Genomic DNA, 20,938 nt, shown 5'->3' with positions numbered 1-20,938 from the left:
CACCGAAACAGAGCGCAAACCCTCCGGAGCCCTTCGTGAGCCAAGGCAGCGCTGCAGTGACAGCGGCTCGCAGCAGCCCGGCAGCGCCAGACGCCAGCGGGCGGATGGCCACGGATACGTGACACGCATGTTGAGGGTGCTTTTAATGTCGACGTTAAAGCCGGGCAGGGTAGTGGCGGTGGTGGCGGTGGAGTGAACCGGATTAGGGGGGACGTCCTGCCCGGTTGGCTCCCCAGCAGGAGCTGCAGGCCGGCCGGCTGCCCGTGCGGCACTTGCCGGGCGCTGTCACGGCCCGACCTCAGGAGCAGGCGGAGCCGGCAGTCCCAGGCTCGCCGCGGCACTTCCAGGGGCGCCCTTGCACCGGCGGCCCGGCCGGCCCGGCGGAGCGGCGGCGGCGGGCGCGGAGCGGGCGGGAGGCGCGGGCGGGCGCGGGGCGGGGCGGGCGCTGTGTTGCCGGGGAGACGGGGGCGGGCGGCGCGGCGGGGCCGGGCAGGAACCTCCCGCCATGGGCTGCCGGGACGCTGTCAGCGGGATAAGAGCGGAGCGGGCGGCCGGGCGCGTCGGCTCTGGCGGGGAGAGGAGCGGGTAAGGGCGGAACGGGCACCGCCACCGCGGGGGGCTCGCCTGGCGGCGCGGGGCCGTGGGAGGGCGCTCAGCACAGGCCCTGCCCGCGGGTTTCGGCGGGCCGAGGCCGGCAGCCGGGGCGGGCTGTCAGTGGCGCTGCCGCCGCCGCCGCCGTCGCCTGGAGATGCCGCTCCGGCTCGGGCAGCGCGGCGGCGGCGGCAGGAGTAGGCGGAAGGAGCCGCCGGAGGTGGCGCGGGCGGGGCCTGGCCCGCCCCGGGGCTCCCGGGCAGCGGCGGCCGCCGGCGGCGGGAGGGGCGCCGCGGGCTCGGGGCCCGAGTGTTGCCGGGGCCGGCGGCGGGCGCTCGGAGGCCCAGAGCGGTCGCCGCTGACGTGAGGCCTCGGCCTTTGCCGAAAGGCGACGTTTAATAGCCCGTGTGCGTGTCCAGACGGTGCGTGCGGGTTCTCCGCCGCCCCCTCCCGTGTTACCGGGATGCTGTGCGGGTGACCGAGCACTGGAGCAGATTGCCCAGAGAGGTTGTTGCAGTCTCCCTCACTGGAGGTGCTCAAGAACCGTCTGGACTCAATCCTGTGCCACGTGCTCTAGAATGACCCTGCTTGAGCAGGGAGCTCGGAGCAGATGCCCCGCTGTGGTCCCTTCAGCCCGAGCTGTTCCGTGTGCGCTGCCTGCGGTGGGCAGCGCTGTGCGAGGTGCTGGCGCAAAGCGCGAACACAAAGCCTGTGCTGTCAGCGAGGCGTGTGTTGCACATAAGGATTGAAGAAAAGCAAATGAGGGCTATGCACGGAAACGCGATAGCGCTGGCGGACGTGGAATATACAGGACTCGTAGAGTTTCAGCACCTGAGCTGCCCATTTTCAAAAACATGCATCAAAATGGGTGGACAGAGGCGCTATGGAAACTCTTGTACTTGTTCTTTGACTGTGGGGAGAATATTCGAAGATGCTTCTCCGAGAGAAAAGCAAAAATCTAAGAATTAGATATTGCTTGATATCCCCAGAGGAACTAAAGAGCTACGTTTTACTAACTTCTGCAGTGAAGGGAGAAGGCAGGAAAAGCAAGTGCATCACTGGAAGTGAAAATAAAACTTATTGTATAAGAGAAAACAGAGCAATTGAAGAAATTCAGAAAGAAGATCAGATGACTGCGTGTCATGACCTAGGAGTTGGAAAAGCATCTAATGTGGTTATAAGTGGGACTGGCTAAAGAAGAAAATCTAGGTGGCAGACTTTTTTCTTCTTTTTTCCTTCTTGTTTGCAGTGCCAGGTGAATCAGTAAGACTTCATTATAAGGGTCTACACAGAACTTTGAGCTAGTGACACAAGCTTCTGTACTGTTGCTGATGAGGTGGTGGGATAACTATCTGTTTTAGTCATATGTATCATAACCTTGTGCCTGGTAGCAGAAAAGAGGTATCTGGAGCATTTAACCATTCGTGAAGAAAGGATCAGATTTTGCTTGCTTGGACAAGAGACCATGCCTGCATAGAGCTTTTATCATAATGGAGCTGCAGTGTGATAAGGATTTGGGAAAATCTTCTTGAGTCTCCTTTTTGCCTGTATTGTAGGCTTCCAGACCATCAGTGCAAAGGAGAAAGCATCCTCCCAGGTGCTTTAGAAAATTTGTGCTTTACTGGCTCTGAGAGTTTCTGGTGGATGTTTCGAATAGAGTGAATGACAAATAATATTGTTTTCATGTATTATCATAGGTAAGGAAAAAAACCCCATCTTTTTCCTAAGGGGTTTTAATTTAATTGTTCCTACTTGTTGTCCTTTGGACAGAGACTCTTGCAAGCTAGAAGCATATGGTTTTCAATGCTTTACTTCTAAAATCAAAGGCGGTTGCCAAAGGAAGTCAGTTGTGAGTTGGTTTATAAGACTGTATACAGATTTCTTAAGAGGAGCTTTTTTGATGTCTCTCACTTCCTGCCTTCCCTTTCTCCTTACCCTGTGAATTTTTTTAACCATACTCAAAGACAGCTTTCCATCAAAAATGTTTGATTGTAAGAAGTTTTTCTGTAAGGTTAATAACCATTTAATTAAGATTCTCCTTTGATGCTTCTTTTGCTTCCTCCTTTCTCATAGTCCCTGGTAGGCTTTTTGTGTGTGACCACATCAGTTGTTAATGCAGCTTAAGATAGTAGGGAAAGAATCTGTGAGTACTTTGAGCAATAGTATGGGATGTGTTGGAAAGTTAGACGCTGGATATGTAAACACCGGAAAAGAGACTTCATTCTTAACACTTATTGAAAGTAAGTTGCTGTTTTGATATAGTTTTCTTTGCAGTCAAGCTCAAAGAGCATGAGCAAGTACTGTGATTCTATTCACAAGCACTTCAGGAAGCTCAGCTCTGTATTTCTCCTGTCAGTGATTTCTGTAATAGACCGTAGTGCTTCCTTGTTAGCTTGAAACTGTTCACCCTTCCAGCTGGTCATTTAATAGTTCCTTCATATTTGCAGGATTTTGCCATTGCCATGGTGGTCTCTTTTCAAATAAGATAATATTGCCCATAGAGGAAATCTGAAGCAAAACTAGTTTTGATACTTGTCTTTTGAGGGCAGAAAAGAGCAGAGGGAATGTAGGGTGAAATTATTATTTTGTAAGAGGATTCTGCTGCACCCGGAAGTCCTGTCCAGAACACACCTGCTTGTCTTCTGTGGGTGAATTTCATTTCTTTTCAGTGAACAACTGTCATTGACAAGACCACACTAATACTTGTTTTATTCCTTTGTGAGGAGTTGTCAGGCTCTGTTGGCTTCCTTACCAAGAACTGTAGTAGCTATTGCATGAGATGTTACTACTCCATCTTTTTTGTTATGTTTGTTGGAAAATTGGATTATATTGTTAGAAGAGGATTGTAATGTGCTGTGGAGGGAGGCCTTTATGTATATATGCCTGGGGCTACTTTGTCTTTTGCTTTCTTTTCCAGTTCAGAGATGGTTGTGAGACTATCAGGTACTTTGGCAAATTATTGCTTGCTGAAGGTTCATGGGCCTTTAGACAGTATTAGCTGGTGTCATTGCAGCTGTTGGTTCCTGTGACAGTTCTGATCTGAGGATGGTATACCTGGGACAAGATCAGGTAGAAGAGACTTGAAGTTCCTTCTATTGTGTGATTTGGACTGGTTTGTCTGAGGTTGCTAAGCTGATTGGGCAGCTTGTTACTGCTGAAGGAGGAAATTTCCCTCCTGCAGCCTTCCCTTCACTGACAGTGGCAACTGCCTGATCCCTCAGTATGGCAATTCAACAGCAACAAATCCAGCTGAAAAAGCTAGTTTTCTGCAAAGCTGTCGGGCTGGGCCACATCAAGAAGGAGCTGGATGAGTGCAATGCTGGTGATAAAAGGAAGAGAGGAGTTGCTGGGGAAGAACAGAAGCATCTTTTTGCTAGTCATATGTCATCAGGTGGGCTGAGCTGTCTTGTATAACTCTACCCTAGCTGCATTTTGGGAGATGGGGGCTTTTACTGAGGTTGAACAGTAGATTCAGCTGTCATGGTCTGTTAAGAACTAATAAAGGAGCGTGGTATGCACTAGATCAGATTTTCTTTTCCTCTGCTTACATTCAGGTCTTGCATTTGATCATGGCTCTCAGGGACTTGGAAATTAGTGCAAGGTGAAGCCTTGCTTCAGATGGAGCACTCTCTACAGAAGTGATACTGAATGTGTGATGGGAAAGGAAAAGGCTAAACTACTGTGTGTAGTCTTGAGTTTTTCCTTGCTGTAAGCCATTAGCTCTTTGATTCATGTTTGTAGCCTGGGGTCTGATTAAAATCTCTTTCTAGGAAGTCAGGTTTTTTTACCAATTATTGAAGTAGAAGTGTGAATCTTCTCGGTGTGGTTTTTCAGTAACTGTGTTGTGTGAAGATACAGGTTAGATCTGATGCTGAGTAAGAGAGCAAGATGGAAAAAACGCTGTGAAATTCCTTAGCTTATGTTTGTTGAAGAAGGGATAGGTGTGTAAAACTGTTATCCGTGTGATGGTGAAGTCCTGGCATAGTGCTGTATCTTGGTGCCTGTACCTTTTGGATCTGTTATTGTATCTTTGTTTTGGATATTTGGATATTTCTCTAAAGTTTCCCTAGCTTTTTTATTTTTAGTCACTACTGCACATTTAATCTTCCTTCATATTCTGTACCTCATAGATTTTGTGATTTTGGGGTGTTACAAAGGAGCCAGGATATCTATTCTTCTGCTTTTCTGTCTTCTGTTTCTTAGTTAGCTTCTCTTCCCTACTGCCTGCTCTTACCGTGAAGTGAGGTTTTGCAGTGACCATGCTGTGGGAAGCACTGAAAGGGTTGTCCTCTGCACTTCTCAGCTTCTGTAGCTTCCTGCAGGCACCTGGGGCGTGCCCTGTGACACTTGTGTTTGTGTGGGGTTGTTGAGGTTGTTGAGCCATGTGGTGCAGAGGCGCTCTGGGAATTACTCTCACTTACATTATGGAAGAGCTTTTCTGCACTTCTTGGATATTTTAAAAGGTGGGAAGTGGAAGGCAGGTCATGAATAGTGGTTTATGAAAAATGGTGGAAGATTGTGCCTGTTAGACTGTGTCTGTCAGATGCTTGCTCAACCACTCTGACAATCTCAGCTAATTCTCATGTTTATGAATTCTTTGCTCTTTTCCTACACCTGAAAGTTGAGCTCCTTGGCTTCAGATGGAAGTTATCACCGTGGTCCGTGGAGAAGTATGGGAGCATGAAGTACTAACTGTGAGGTGGGAGGAGGGAGTTTCTGATTTTTTCAGCTTTTGACAGTAGAGAAAAACCTTTCTGTTCTCCCAAGAGAAAATTGGGAAAATGAAATATTAGGAGGAATTACTGTCAAGTAGTGCCAAATGCAAGGGTTTGCTGGAAGTATTAAAACTGATGTTAACTTCTGTGCAGTTTTATATCAGCAGACACTTGACATCATCTATTCCTCTGTAGTATTGTGGAGGCATTTACCAAAGATTGATGTTCTTTGGGGGAATAAATGACAAAAAGTGTGTAACTAGATCTGTTAACTTCAGTAAGCTACTGATTTGTTAGACCTTAGGTATTAACTGAAAGATGGGGACTGAGTAAAGGAAACATCTCTGAAGAGATGAATAGCTCTCAATGCCTCAATTCTGGGAAAATGTGAATTGGTAAGGAAAATATTTAAGATTTAGAGCAAGAAATGTTCCCGATAGTTTATAATTCTGTTGCAGGACCTGATAAAAATCCGGCACTATCATAATTGTTACAAGATTTCGAAAGTTGACCTCTGTCCAGTTTTGATTCACCAGTTTAAACAGACACTGAAATAGTCTTAAAATTAACCAAAAAAGTGCTAGTCTTTCTGTTGGAAGGCAAGAGTTTAACAATCCTAGTTTTCAAGAACTGAAATCAAACGTTCTTATGATTTGCTGTAGAGAAAACAAAGCAAAATCCCTCCAGTGTAAAACTGTGCTACATGACTATTAGCACTTTTCTTTATATTACTTGCATGTTTCAATTATACAGGAAGATTTGAGCCAGTGAGGAATGTGTAGTTTCATTTTTTATTTGCATATTTCAGTTAAGGAAAGATCAAAGGAAAGCAGAAAACTTCCTTCATATGTCTGAAAATCTAGAGGAAATGCTGGGGGGGATGTGTGGGTGTATTTTCCACTCGAGAAGGTACTCCTAATTACTCCAGAACTATTTTTAGAAGCCTAAATTACATCAGTTACAAAGCCAATTTGATTATTGGAGTCCCGCTAAGTCCTTAACATTTGCAGCAAAAATTATCATGTGATGTTTGCTTACTGAAAATGCTACTTGGCTACATATGCACCTTCATCTGGCATACTTTGTGCATCTCAGTAGTGTAAAATCTTTCTTTGGTGTATTCATGAGTGATACACATTTATAATTGGGGACTTCTGAGTTTGGCGCTATTTTTTTCTTTGCATTGTGGATGGATTAAAGGTTTATTCTGGTGATTCAGCATTTTGTTAAATGTTTGCCTTTCTAGTAATAGGTATACTGGGAAATGTGGTATTTTTGGTCATTATTATATGTAGTAAAGTGTGATTATTAATTATAATTTTTCTGTTGGAGTCTGTACTCCTTGACTAATTTGGAGTACTGTTTAAACTTCAAAAATAAGTTAAAAATCCTGTTGTTCCTTATTTGTATTCCTATTGGAGAAAAGCTCTGTAAAGTGAGATGAGTCATTTTGCCTATAGTTATCTGGAATGTTGACTGGGTCCTCTGAGTCCAGTTCAGTGCAAGAGGGGCAGCTGAAACAAATGCCTCTTTGCTGTGAAGCCTGGAAGAAATACAGGGTCTGCTTCCCTAACACCACCAAAGCTGTTTTCACTTTGTAAAGAAGCTGGCGTACTGAGCTTAACAGAAATAGCAGTATATGTCACTCTCAGATATTTGGGTATCTGTTTAAATTGCCACTTTTAGACGTGTTTACCTGCTGTTTGTCTGCATCTGACAGCTAATAGACAATACCAACTTCACTGATCAGTTTTAAAGCTTCAGAAGTGGAATTAGTCTTCAGCCCTTTAATGGCTTAAAAAAAAACCCCTCTGATAGTTGATCTTCCCTTCTTATTTAACTGCTCTTAGAGGGTACTTTAGTCACAATGTCAAAACTTAGCTTAAGCACTTTGTAGTTTTAATCCTCTCACTACTAAGCTTTATTTAGGATAGCCTTTACTCATTCATATTGCTTCAGCAAGAGTGCCTCAAGCACTCAAGAGTGCTCAAATCTTCTTCTCTTTCTCAAAGTATTGATACAATCAATGTGTATAAGATTATAAGTTACAAAAAGTTTTGTATGATCCACTAGATCACGACTTGAGCATACCTTTGTTGTTTGAAATGCAGGGTGGTCTGTGTGCTTGTAGTGTTGCCCCAGATACAGTCCCAGAGGCCACACTATCTCCAGTACTCTGGATTAATGTAAGAGCATATCTCAAAGTCTGCCTGGTCATGCAGGGCTGGTCTTTGTGGGCTCAGTACTGGAGACAGTGGCACTGAACTTTGACTTACCTGCCATGGTAGACTGCTGCTTTCCTTTCCATTTGCAGAGTCTATGGAAGTTAGTCTTGATCTTTAGATTTAATTGTTACTGTGCAGCCGTGACTGTTGAGGCTTGCTTGTAGTGTGGTCTGTGTTTAGAGAATCAAACCTAAAGTATGGAAGAGGGTATTTAGAAGCATTAGTTGTATATATTTTAATTTAGGGAAAAACTTGTTAGCACTGACTAGTGTTCAGAACAAGGCTCACTTAGGAGCATTGCCTTGCCACTGACAAATGTTTTACAGATAATCCTTCATTTTTCTTTTGTAGGAACTTTCTGGTCTTTCATAGATTCTACCTTGTGGAATATTTGTCAGTTCTTTCCTTTAGTAACATATGTTTGCAGAGGTGTTGGCCTCTGACACTGTAGATAAGATCTGAAAGAAATCCTAGTCTTCAACCCTGCTGACGTTTTCGTGGTTTTGGTAGAAGCATTGTATTCTTTAGTGCTTTTTAGCTGATGTCCACGATAGCAAGCATATTTGTTTTTGACAGAGTCAGTGCTGCAGTGATTACCTTTGAAGGCCCTCAGCTTTGCCCATGCCTCTTGTAAGGAATGCTTACTCTCCATGCCTGTATGCAGTGGCCTGAAATACAAAAGTTTTAAACGAACTGGAATGGATTTAATTTGGCTAACAACTATGTTGTAATTAATGACTTTGGATAGTATAAGACCACAATCTTAGCATAAATTTGAGTATAGCATATGTACAGGGCTAATGTGTAACTTGAGTGTAGGTGGTTGTTTGAGAGCCTGTCTTTCATTAGTGTTGTACTTTTTATCTTGTTAGATGAGTCATCTCTCATTTTTTTGCTTCATTTCAGGCTTGACAAGAATGTATTCACAGGTGTTTCATATTGTTTGATGACTAAATAAAATTCCACATGAAGTTGAGAAGCTGTCTCAAAACACTTGTCTAATATGTAGCTAGCCTGTGGGATTCTTTGCCATTAGCTCTGTCTCTGTGCTATTTCCCCCAGATTCAAAAGGGTGAAATTGCTGATAATCCATTAACTTGTAGAGGAATATTGTTCTTCATAACTCAGAGCAAAACATGAGAACCTGCTGAATTTTAGCAATAAAAAATGTCCCAAGATGACACTTTGGAAACTGTTGAACACTGCAGGGTGTGGAGGGGGTGTATTGTTTATGTAAACAAGAATAATGTGTACATGTTAGTCTGAGATATCTCTGAGTTGTGTTTCTGTCATTTAGAGCTGGTTTCACCTATAGTTATGCTAGGCAAGTGAAATTCTTGAAACAGTCATGCTGGGGGGAGTGGACATAAACACAGGTCAGAATATATCACAGGAAGCTGATTAAATGCTAGCAAATACATTATAGGTAACGTTTTGAAAGAATACATTGACTGAATTTTGGAAGTGTAGTCTGAAACGATTTTTTGTGCCTAAAGACATTACCCATGAGTTTGATTTCAAACTATGAAAAAAATCTGAGGCCTGAAAATCCATGGGAAATTATAATTTGAGAGTAAGCAAGGGTTTGGCTTTTTCTTTCTTACATCACTGTGTGGTGCACCACAGGTCTGGGTCTTGATCAGAGGGATGACAGCTCTGAAATAGTTTCTGGGGTGACCTGCCTGCACCTGCTGTCATGCCTCTGTGTATCTCAAAGTGTCTGTAGCCTTGGGTATGTTTGCTGACTTGATTTTATAAATATATATATATGACAGGTATTTTGGAAAGCAGCTGTTTCTTTTATTTGAACAAATCTGGCTTATTATTTGTCTAATCTCATTTGGTTTTTTCCCTTGGCATTCCTTTTCTATGGGGAATGGCTGGTTTAGCCATCATGTCAGTGTTCCCTAACCATACACAATATAGAAATATGTACTTTTATTTTTTTAAGAACTGTTTTTTCAGTAAGCACAGAATTCCTTTAAAGCTTTTTTTTTTTTTCAGTGTAAGATACAATCACTGAAAAAAAAATTCCTCTTGCACATCCACAAGAGGTAGAAATTTCCTAATTCTTAGGTTGTATAAGCACTGAGCTTCATGGATTAAATTTTTAATGCCATGGCAGTAGAACACAAGTAAACAACATACTTATAGAAGGCTTATAATACTTAGAGAAGCAGGACTCTCAAGCTTCAGGTGTTGCAAGACAAACATCCTTCTTGAGGGAGATGGGAGTTTATACATAAAGTGGCAATATTAAGATTATACAGACATAAACACAGTTGTGTATTCTGAAACATCATTATTTTGATGGTCTGACCATACTTTTGAGGGTTCATTAAAATAATACTTGTTTACTGTCTTGTGCACTTGACACACTTTCCTGGCTTGTAGAAACGACAATGCATGTGTTATTTATCCAAACATACCAAGCATTTTTGGTTTTCACCTTTTTCTTTTTTTGGGGGGGAGACACTCTGAATAACTTGTTCAGAAATAATATTGATCTAGATAATTACGCATAAGGCTAAAAGCTAGTTACTGAACTCCTTGATGAAATCAAGAACTTGGTCAGAAATAGCACTGTGCCAAAAAGATTGACAGCTACCTGCAACCTTATAATAAATTCTGTATGTTAAGGAGTTGTTTTTTCATGTGCAATGCTGTGATTGGAGCAGCACTGCCTTAGTATGTAATAGGTTTTCTGCTTCTGTAACTGCAAATAGTTAATAAATAATAGCAGAGGACAGAAGAGAAAGTGGTTGAAAATATTAAGTGGGAGGTCTTCTGTGGAGCTGGAGTGTTGCCTGGTATGTCTGTTTTGAGAAAGAATCAAACTTAAAAGGTCCTGGTTTTGCTTTTATTTGCTTGTATTTTTGACCGAGTTGTTGGGTGGTTAGCAAATGTTTGCTGTGTTTTGTAAGCTATTCTTTTGGCTGATTGCCTGCATCAGTAATGTAGAGCATCAAAGTGTCTCGGGCTTTCTGAGATGTTCTGCTTAAACTGCAGGTTCCTGTTTTCTTTCTGTGTGTTGCTCCTGCTGTGTAACCTATTTTGGCAATGTCAGCTGTATTTCTTTCCAGCTTGTGTAAAGCTTTGAATCATACCAAGAGAAAAGAAAAGGAAGAATGCTGATTTCGGTGATGCATTACTTTGAGCCTTCACTTGCATTTTCCCACCATGTACAGATTTCAAGGCAGCACTATACTTCCTATTTCATTTCTGACCACACTAGACATATATTACTCTGTTGCATGCTCTCATGCACTTTCTTTTCCTCCCCAGTTTACTCAGAGGATTTCATTCTTAGTCTGTTAGTTATTTTCTTTAACCAGATAATCAAAATTGCTGTCTGCTACTAACAAGCTAAACTTAATTTCTGCAATAACCCTGACAATCTTTGCTACACTAGCAGAAGCCTCTTGTGGAGTGTCTTAGTGTTAATAACATGCTGTTGCTCTTCATTATGTATGTGTCTTCTGCTAACAGAAGCTTGAGCTTAAATTGAAATTTTAACCCCAGACTAAATCTTATTAAATAATGATAGATATATAAATGTTAAAATCCTTGAAAAGGTAACAAGCATGCTCTCCAGAGCATCAACATTAGGTACAAGCAATGAGGCTGGAGTAAGCATTTGCTCCTTGAAATGAATGCTATATAAACTAAATGTAGTGTTTGTTGGCCAGAGGTTACTTGTGTGTGTATGTATTTATGGATATGTGTGTGTGTGTTTGTGTGTATATATATGTACTGTATTCTAGAGAATGGGTGAAAAGGCTACAAGGTTTGAACTGGAGGCCAGAAAAAGGTTGATTGCACAATTTCTTACAGAAACTAAGGGCTTTTTCAAAGCATTGGTTTTGATAGCTGCTGCAAAAGCAGCTTCATTGCAGTCTGTACTGAAGAGGACTTGTAGCCATGCCATGCTGGGTCAATGTTTCTCTCTTACCTGAAACAGAAAACTAGGGAAGGTAAATAAATTAACAACTTCCTGTAGCTGTATGCTATATTGTTCTGTTTTACTCTTGCTGTAGCTGTTGGGCTACAGTTTCTGAAAGTAATAAACTGGTACTATGGGCTTTAGAATTAGTACTGTGTTTTATTATGATGCTGCTGTTTACTGGACATTCCAGGCCTTTCTGGGCAAAGTATTGTTGAAAACATAACCAAGGAAAAGGCCCAGTTCACTTTAATATACAGAGTATTAGTTCTGACTCTGTGCTTTTGTTGCATTTTCTATTTTCTTCTTTCCACAAATTCTACTGTTAGAGGTAACATCTAATAATTAGGACAATGCAAATTAGGTATGTCAATGATTCAGTATTCAAGATTACAAGGATGGAACTCTAAGACCAATTTAGCAAGGACAATTTTGATATTTTCTTTCAAAGTCCACTGAAGTACAAGACAGTCTTACACTTTAAGATGCTCAGTTGATTAGCAACTTCATAGAACTGGAAGGAGGTTCAGAAAATACAATTACCGCAACAGTAAATAGGAAGTTACTCCCTTGAGAGGTGAGGCAGGAAGGGGCCAGAAGGCAGACATGATACACGTTGAATTATGAGCATGATGCAAAAATGGGCATGAAAAGGGCAGAAGAATATCAGATTATTTACAGTTAAATAATTCCTTTTATAAATAAATATTAGGTAGTAGAGGTGTTTTTTATGAAATATGATAATCATATTCTTTTAGCAAATGAAATGGCTCCTTTTTAGTTTTTTTGAGCTGGCTATATGAAGCCCTGACACTTAAGTGTATTTCAGAACTGTAAAACTGTTAACATCTCACTGGGACTGTGTACAATATTCTAGTAGGTTTCTTTCTGCTCTTATACAACTTAGGTTTTATCATGAACTGCTTCCAAAGATATGTTTTTTGCTGTCAGTCTGTTTCAAAGCTTCATTGCTGAAAAAGAAATAGGTACAACTCGGAACTAGCTAGCACTTGTTGAAACAAGCCCTAAAAGTGCCCCATTATCCAGCATGGTATCTCTTCACAATTTTTTTTTCTGCACTGTAGAGTGAGAGCATCTTAATTCCTTACCCATCCTATATTAAATTATTGTGGTAAGAATATATGCCTAATGTCTTTTTGTGTTAATGGCAACAAAATCTTACTTGATCTGGCTACTGATACTGGGAATCCACCCTTTTGATAGAATATGGCAATGTATGTTAAATTCATGTAAGCAAGGAAGCAGTACAGGAATCCTGGAGACTAAAGGCTTCAGCTGGAAGGACACAAAAACATGATGGACAGCTTATCTCTATGTTTGTTACTCTGGTGCAACTGCAGAACCACTAGCTGCTTAAACTATTCTATTTCAATAAATTGTGACAATTAGCTGAATGGGTAAGTTAAGTTAGATTTTTGTGAGGCTATGGATGAAACATGTTTCCTAGTGGTCAAAGGGAGGCCAATTATTAGGTGCTTGCCTTGGTAGCCTATAGTGTTTGTCTCTTTCCAGAAGGAAGTCTGTCATGTAATGTTCATGCTCATCATAACTTTAAGCTGAAGTTTTTATTTACTTGCCATCTGAGAATACTAAACCAATTAATTTAGTGTTTTTCTTTCCTTTTTTTCCTGTCCCCATCTGTTGTGTTTTGGTTTTTTTTTCTCACAATTAACTGTGGATGTTATAAATGTATTTTGAATGCTCACCTAGAGACCTTTAGTAATTTAATGGTTTTGAGGCTTTTCTTGTTTACTACCCTTTGCATTCCCAGTGATAAATTTCCAATTGATGAGTTTCCCACTGACAAATTTTCAGTTTTTATTAACTACATCTTCCCCAGTGCTTAGTGTAATAGAGAATTAATATTCTGTCAGGACAGACTAGGACAGATAAGATGCATTTATGTCAAGGCTTGACTGCATAATTCAGTTTTCCTTCTGTCCCTCACTTGTACCTGGAGTTGCAAGTTCTTCAAAAATTATATATGCAGGCAGTGACCACTAAAACGTCATACTGTTTCTAGAGGGAATTATTTAAACTTGTGTACCTAGCTCATTTTGTATTTTGCAAACTGATGGATTTTATTATGTTAGCTTATCTCATGTATGCCGATTTTTTTTCTCTGTAATAGGATTTCGGTTGTGCACAATCTTAAACTAAAAGTGAAAACTGGGGCTTTAAAGCTCAAAAAACCCCTCAAAAACTCTTCCTAAATTTCAAATAGCTGTCATAAAATAACTTGAAAAAATCATATTAACCATTATATTTTTCTGTTTTTAAAAACAGGTGAACCAAGAGTGAGATTTCCAGAATATATTTGCTTGTTCTTTCAGATAGGAGATAAATGTGTTAAGCTGGCAAAGTGATTCTGGTAAGAATTTTTTTGCTACTTCTATAGTGAATGTCATTATATGTATAAGTGTTTGCAGTTTTGCTATTAGAAGGAGCTTTCTGTACCGTTAGTGCAAACAAACTTACTTTTACTTCCAAGGTCTTATTTTTTACCTACTTTTTACATATTAATCCATATGTTATGTTTAAATGTTACATTGAAAATTATTTGGCACTTTTTTTTTGTTTGCATGTGCTTGGATATGGTGAAAGTATTTGACTTTTGAAGCTTTTACTGCAGCTGTTTATACAGAAATAGGAGTTAAATGTACTGTAGCACTCATTAAGTGAGGTTTGTGTGGATTAAATGATCTTGTTTCAATAGCTGCCATCACTGATTATTGGTTTTGTTTTCCTTTCTTCTGTGATCCTCTTGAGAGTTTTCTACAGCTGAGTCTTGCATTTTGTTTCTTGTTTGATTTAAATGTTTCTCCATGTACTACTGCTGAGCATCCAAAGCAAAATGAATCCGTCTGGGAAGCAGAACCAATATTTTTGGTATTTTCTCCTGAACAATGGCAGCAGAATTGTCTCTTGAATAAAGCACACACTGGTAGTGACAGCTGCCCATTCAGTTATGCCAGAGGGAATACACTGTCTGGTTTAGTTGTAAATGTAAAACATTGTACTTTTGCAACTCCCAAAATTATCTGAACTTCGTAGTTTTTTATTTTCCCCTTGAAACAATTTGCATACTGGTTGAATACATAACATGGTACTGTTCAAATAAACTATTAAAGAAGAGGATTTCTGTACAATGGTGTGTAAGTGCTGTGTGTTTTGCCCTTATGCTTCAAGTCAAATAGCTTTTAGTAGCAGACAAATGTTGAAGCTTGCATAGGGATTACAAAGAAAAGCTGGAACAATGTCATTAACTTTCATTTTTGCAGTGTGAGGGAATGCTTTGTTGCAGGCTTTTACTTGTTAGAGCTATGAAATCAGGGTTTGGGGTCCTGGGCCGTTAGCTAAAGTTTCACTGAAATTCTGTACATTTGTTCTTTTTTTTCCTTTCTGCCCTACATGGGTATATTGATTCCTTAGTTCAGCAGACACTGTCTTTTGGAGGGGGTGAGATACTTTCCTGTCTCTTTCCCGTTTTGCCCCCAGTCTTTTGTCTATAAGGAATGTATTTTCTGATGGAGTTAATTTCTGTCCTTTCTTCTACTTACAGCTCAGACATGAGCAGTGCCAGTAACTCACTGGCACGGGAATTCTTGACTGATGTCAACAGACTGTGCAATGCAGTGGTACAAAGGACAGAAGCCAAGGAGGATGAAGAAGAAGAAACTCATATGGCAGCACTGGGACAATACTTAGTTCAAGGCCGTGGGTTTATTTTGCTTACCACTCTGAACTCAATCATTGATCAGGTAATAGCTTTTCTTAAGTGGTTATAGTTTTTGTATTGAGCTTTGACTGCATGGGTTTGTCTGGCTCACATTGGTTGTTCTTGGTGCTGGTTTTCTTTCCTTTTTGTGGAGAGTGTGTGAGTTTATTGGGAAAACTAGAAATTCAAGAAGGTATGTTGTAGTTGCATTCTGTCCTTCAGCAGGAATAGAAAGTGAAAAACTAGGTAATCATAGACCTGTTTGCCAACTCATATTTGACCAAGGCATGTGTGTAGCTAAAGTGCGGTAGCTGGGTGGAAAGAGACTTCAGCTGCGTGTCCCGGGATCATGTGAAGTGCCAAAATGCTTGAGTCAGCTTTTTGTTTGAAAATTATTGATCTGTAGGACTGAAACCATTCTGATAGTGCTGCAAAGCATTCCATAAAAGAATGGTGTTTGAATTCTGTGCTTTCTGCAGTTCTTCCTTGCACTGACGTTCTTAGTATGTAAATGTCAGAATCCTAGTAGGAGTGGAGGTTTTTGGTGGTTGTTCTGTGGTTTTGATTTTTTTGCTGTTACATTTTTAGAACAAAGTTTCGAACTTGTCTGGGGCTTCCTGTTGACTTTTTAAAATCACTGTTTTGTGCTTTTGACTTTTCTGGTTTTCTTTTTTGAGTAATTCTTTCTACAAGGAGGATTAGGTGAGCTTTTGTATAGAAACAGTTCAGAGGTGTAATAAATATCTTGGATATATATTATCATTCTTTAATTATTACTTATCATTCTTTCTGACTGGCTCTAGTCAATGATTATAGCACTCTTTGTAGTTAGTCTGTTTTTTCAGTGCTTAACCAGCAGAAGGACATAGGGAACTGAATGCTGAATGGCTTGGTAAAATAAAGAAGGTTAATCTGTGTTTTAAAAGTACAAGATCTTTTATTTTTCTTTTTTTCCTAACATAGGAGCTGACATGTCGAGAAGAACTTCTGACCCTCCTCCTGTCCCTTCTGCCATTGGTGTGGAAAATCCCTGTCCAGGAAGAAAAAGCAATAGGTATGTTTTATCACTTAGAGTATTCAACACTTAAAGGAAGTGATTTGTGTTTTACTACAGAGCTGAGGACTCTGTGCTAAATAGTAGTTCATTGTAGTACATATCCTCTGACATGAAATGAAGATGTGGATTCTGCAGAGAATTTAAATTTCAAAAATGCCAAAAAATTGTGCAGAGAAGGTAAAGGCTTTTGTTCAGTGTGAAAGGCAATGCTTTTGTTGCTGTGTAAAAACTGAACAAGGAAATGGCAGTGATCTGAGTCAGATTTTTTTGTTTTGGGCTCTTATATTTGTCTGATGTATTCTTTTCCCTCCCAGAGGGTAAAACAAAGAGAATGAAGTAAATGAAATTACCTGACTGGCTTTTTTTTTTTTTTTTTTTTTTTTTTTTGCTATTTGCAACTCCTCCAAATGTAAGGCTTTTGTTAATGTTTGTAGACTTGTAGTCTTTAAAGGGTCAGTTTCTTAGAAGTTTTATATAATAAGCTTTCCTGCCTTCTCAGATGCATCATTCTTTCGTGCTTCTGATGGAATTAAAGATTCTGTGACAGCTTAGTGGCTTTTCCAGGATTTGTTTAAAAAGCTGTTGTGTAAATAGGTTTTAAGATGTTGTGGTTTATAAACTACATAATGCATAGCTTTTACTTCTACAAATTAGCCTCTCTTAGTACTGAAAGAGTAAGCATGCTGTATCCAGTGGTGCACTAAGTCAGGTTTTTTCTTGGACTGAAGTAAGTTCCCCTGTATTAGGCAGCTTTTTTCTTTCAGTGCAGGTAATATCCTTTGTTTGATAAAGTACTCCTGATTAATTTCCTGCCTTCAAAGCAGATGATGTTAGTTTCTTAAGTATCACGACAATGACTTTTTAAACAGCATGGCACAGTCGTGTTTCTACATGGAAGCATCTTTTCTTTCCGTTTAAGTAATGTTCAGCTATTATGTGGGCTTCTGGGGCTTTGTGATGGTGGGGGCTGTTGTTGTTAACTATGACATTTTTCTAAATAATGAATTTATGGGGTAGAGGATACTTGCAGATGTTTTATGGTAGCTATTTTACTGCCAAAGCATCCAGTTACAGTTCTGTCACTTCTTAAAAATAACAATGGACTTAATCCAAGAACATTCAGAGTTGTTTCTCTGCTTGCTTTTTTGATAGTTTAATTGGATTTTACTGGTAGAAATTAAGCAGTAGTATTTCTGTTTTATTCTTCAAAATGTGCTTGCTCATTGACTCAGATTTAAATTTTATACTGCATACTTGAAAGTTGGGGTTTTTTTCTTAGCTTTTGTAGGAATATTCAGAAATACCCTAAACATTATTCCTTTCTGTCTCCCTTTTGTCCCTGACTATTTTAAAATCCCATACTTATATTTCTGCTGCTTGTATTTGGAATAATTAATGCTGAAGTAAAAAGACTGAGGTCTGTATACTTGAAGATTTGCACTGATAATAAGGAGAGAAATTTATTTTTTCTGCTATTGCTAGTACACTGGTAATGTCCTAATGCATGCTAAGAGGACTGTGAGCTAACACACCTGGCTGAGTTGCAAAAAGTGGAGCATCAAGTTAAGAAGATCTTTTCCTCCCTTTAGTTTGCTTACCAAAAAGTCCTTTCACCTACCTAGATGAGATTTTTTTGAGAATAGTTGTGCGAACAAAAAGTTCTAGGAAACCTTTTATCACACTTTTGTTTAACCCTAAATAGAAAATGAAATCATTTTTCTAGGATTTAAAAATAGCCAGCCCTAAACTAGAGTTGTTGCTGCCTGTTTTATACTGAAAATGTCTGATACAGGTACATGCAAAACCATGACCTATTAAGATACAAATTTGCTGTGTATTTTAAATCTGGAAGTATTTAACTATAAAATTAGGAAAAATGCTTCACATATTCTAATGTTCCTTTATCTTTCTGTTTCAATAGATTTTAATATACCCTTTACAGTAGACATATGCCTGACCAAAGAGAATAATACAAGTTCTGTGAAATCTACTCAGGAAAAACTAAACTTAGATGGAAGCACTCATTCTTCCCTTCAGACCTCTGTAAAAGTCAATCTTCGATCTCGGAGAAGTGGCCGTCTCCGCAAAACCACCCACCGCTACTCCGTGCGGGATGCGAGGAGGTCCCAGCTGTCCACCTCAGATTCTGAAGGCAATTCTGATGAAAAGACTGCCGTAATAACAAAACACAGGCGCTCCCACTTACTGCAGCCCTTTTTAACCTCTTCTGTTAGGGACAGCTACCCTGGGGGTAGAAGAGATTGCCAACCTCCTGAAATGGTACCAGGTTCTAATACCGATGCCTCTCATCTAGAAGGTTCTGGCAAAGTTATTCCAGCACATGAGATTTTGAATGAGGCAGCTGCAGGAACATCTGAGACCAGCATGAATAACTCTCCTTTTGACTTATGCCATGTCTTACTGTCTCTCCTAGAGAAAGTGTGCAAATTTGATATTACTTTGAATCACAGCTCTGCTCTTTCAGCGAGTGTTGTGCCCACATTGACAGAGTTCTTATCAGGATTTGGGGACTCCTGCAATGTAAGTAGTAACACAGAAAATCAAGTAGTTTCTGCAGGGTGGACAGAAGAACCTGTGGCTCTGATCCAGAGGATGCTCTTTCGAACAGTTCTACATCTTATGTCTTTAGACATCAGCAATACAGAAACAATGCCTGACAATTTACGAAGAAATTTAACGGACTTACTTAAAGCAGCATTAAAAATCAGAACTTCCTTGGAAAAGCAACCTGGTCCTTTTGCTCCAGGATACAAGAAAACACTACAGCAGCTGGTTCAGGAGGACTATATATTTTCTAGATATCGTCACAGAGCCTTGCTTTTACCTGAGGCTATAGAAGGGGTCTTGCAGATTTTGATCTGCTGCCTACAAAGTGCAGCCTCCAATCCGTTCTACTTTAGCCAAGCTATAGATCTGGTTCATGAGTTCATTCAGCAGCAGGGATTTAAGCTGTTTGAAGTAACAGTGCTTCAAATGGAATGGCTGTGTATGAAGAATGAGGGAGTGCCTGGGGAAGCCTCAGAGCATCTGAAAGCCCTGATCAACAGCATCATGAAAATAATCAGCACTGTCAAAAAAGTGAAATCGGAGCAGCTCCATCAATCAATGTGTACAAGAAAGCGGCACAGACGATGTGAGTACTCTCACTTCATGAATCACCACAGAGATCTCTCTGGACTCTCTGTATCTGCTTTTAAAAACCAAGCTTCCAAAAATCCTTTTGAAACTTCTGATGGAGAAATTGATTATCCTGAGAGATGCTGTTGCATTGCTGTTTGTGCACACCAGTGTTTGCACTTGTTGCAGAAAGTTTCTTTGAGCAGTACCTGTGCTGAGATTCTCTCAGGTGTACATAATGTAGGAATATGTTGTTGTATGGACCCAAAATCAGTGATTGTCCCATTGCTCCATGCTTCCAAGTTGCCAATATTAAAAAATTTTCAACAGCACATACTGAACATCCTTAACAAATTTATATTGGATCAACTGGGTGGAGCAGAAATCTCTCCAAAAATTATACAGGCATCATGCAATATATGTACTGTTGACTGTGATCAGCTCGCTCAGCTGGAAGATGCCTTGCAGGGCAACTCCAGTGATGCCAGTCCCACATCTAGTTCCTCTTGCAGAGTTCAGGGCATTCTGCCTAGCACTGGATCTGAAGATGTGTTGTTGAGATGGCATGCACTGGAGGCTTATCAGGACATCATTTTTGAAGAAGACAAGCTACGTGGCGCACAGATCGCAAGCCATATTTGCCACTTAATTCAAAAGGGAAATGTAGTGGTCCAGTGGAAACTGTATAACTGTATCTATAATCCTGTGCTGCAGAGAGGAGTTGAGCTAGCTTGCCATGCTCAGCAGCAGCTTGGACTAAGTACAGCTGATAAACTCATGTGCAGTTACCACAGCCAGGATTTGCCTTCTGAAGTGCTTCAGGTTTATTTGCAGATGCTCCCTCTGTTGCTAAAATCCAGGTTGGTTGATTTTCTGTTTATTACTGGGAAAAGTGCTAATTAGTACAGAGCTTTGTATATTTGTTACTGATTGGAATGTAAGTTTTATTTGGACTGTAGGTGGTGTTTGGCTTTTGCAGGTGACAACAAGATAAATCCCTGAGTAACAGGATACAAGCCTAGATTAATAAACTATAGGAAATGAAGGCTCTCTACTCATGAATTATGGTCTTTAACAAGCCAAACTCTGTAGCAACAAATAAAATCTTTGTCCAGTGTGACATGCTCTCTGCCTCCTCATTCTTTGTTCTAAAATTAGTCAGGAATGTTAAACATATTGATGTGTCATTTTTTCATGGGAATTAAATACATAGTTTTCTGATCTGTTTCCTTTTTCCTTCTAGAATGGTCAGTATAGAAACTACCTTTCAAAAATAAGGCTTGATGTTTACTTTTCCTGTAATAACTGTTTTTTAACTTAGAAAATCCTGTTTGTTTATGCACAGTTTAAGAACAGGAACCAAAACAACCCCAAAACACAAAAAAGGCACAAACAGTCTCTCAAGGCATAAAATAGATACTTTTTATTTATTGTTAAATTGATTAAATAATTGTAATAAATATATGGAGTTTTTTTCAGAATATGAATTTGTGCTTTTGTACAGGAAAAAATGATTTTATTTCTCTTGGA

General features: G+C 40.1%; 1 protein-coding gene across 3 annotated transcripts in view; it reads left to right on the top strand.

The window, feature by feature from the left end:
• The first annotated feature begins 470 nt into the window (after positions 1-470).
• Positions 471-20,938, top strand: part of LYST (lysosomal trafficking regulator) — a 77,387-nt gene continuing 56,919 nt past the window's right edge. For 2 of the 3 annotated variants that reach the window (XM_059841646.1, XM_059841643.1), the window contains exons 1-5: positions 471-585; positions 13,782-13,866; positions 15,058-15,256; positions 16,177-16,267; positions 18,192-20,268. In XM_059841646.1, coding sequence (XP_059697629.1) covers positions 15,065-15,256; positions 16,177-16,267; positions 18,192-20,268 — 2,360 coding nt within the window. In that variant the 5' untranslated portion in view covers positions 471-585; positions 13,782-13,866; positions 15,058-15,064. Of the gene's footprint in view, positions 586-1,191; positions 1,801-13,781; positions 13,867-15,057; positions 15,257-16,176; positions 16,268-18,191; positions 20,269-20,938 lie in introns of those variants that run through there. The other variant, XM_059841644.1, reaches the window with a different exon arrangement.

The sequence above is a fragment of the Haemorhous mexicanus genome, chromosome 3 (genome assembly GCF_027477595.1).
Source record: "Haemorhous mexicanus isolate bHaeMex1 chromosome 3, bHaeMex1.pri, whole genome shotgun sequence".
Taxonomy (NCBI): domain Eukaryota; kingdom Metazoa; phylum Chordata; class Aves; order Passeriformes; family Fringillidae; genus Haemorhous; species Haemorhous mexicanus.
Note: the sequence above shows the minus strand (reverse complement) of the source record. Positions and strands in the feature narration are given on the sequence as shown.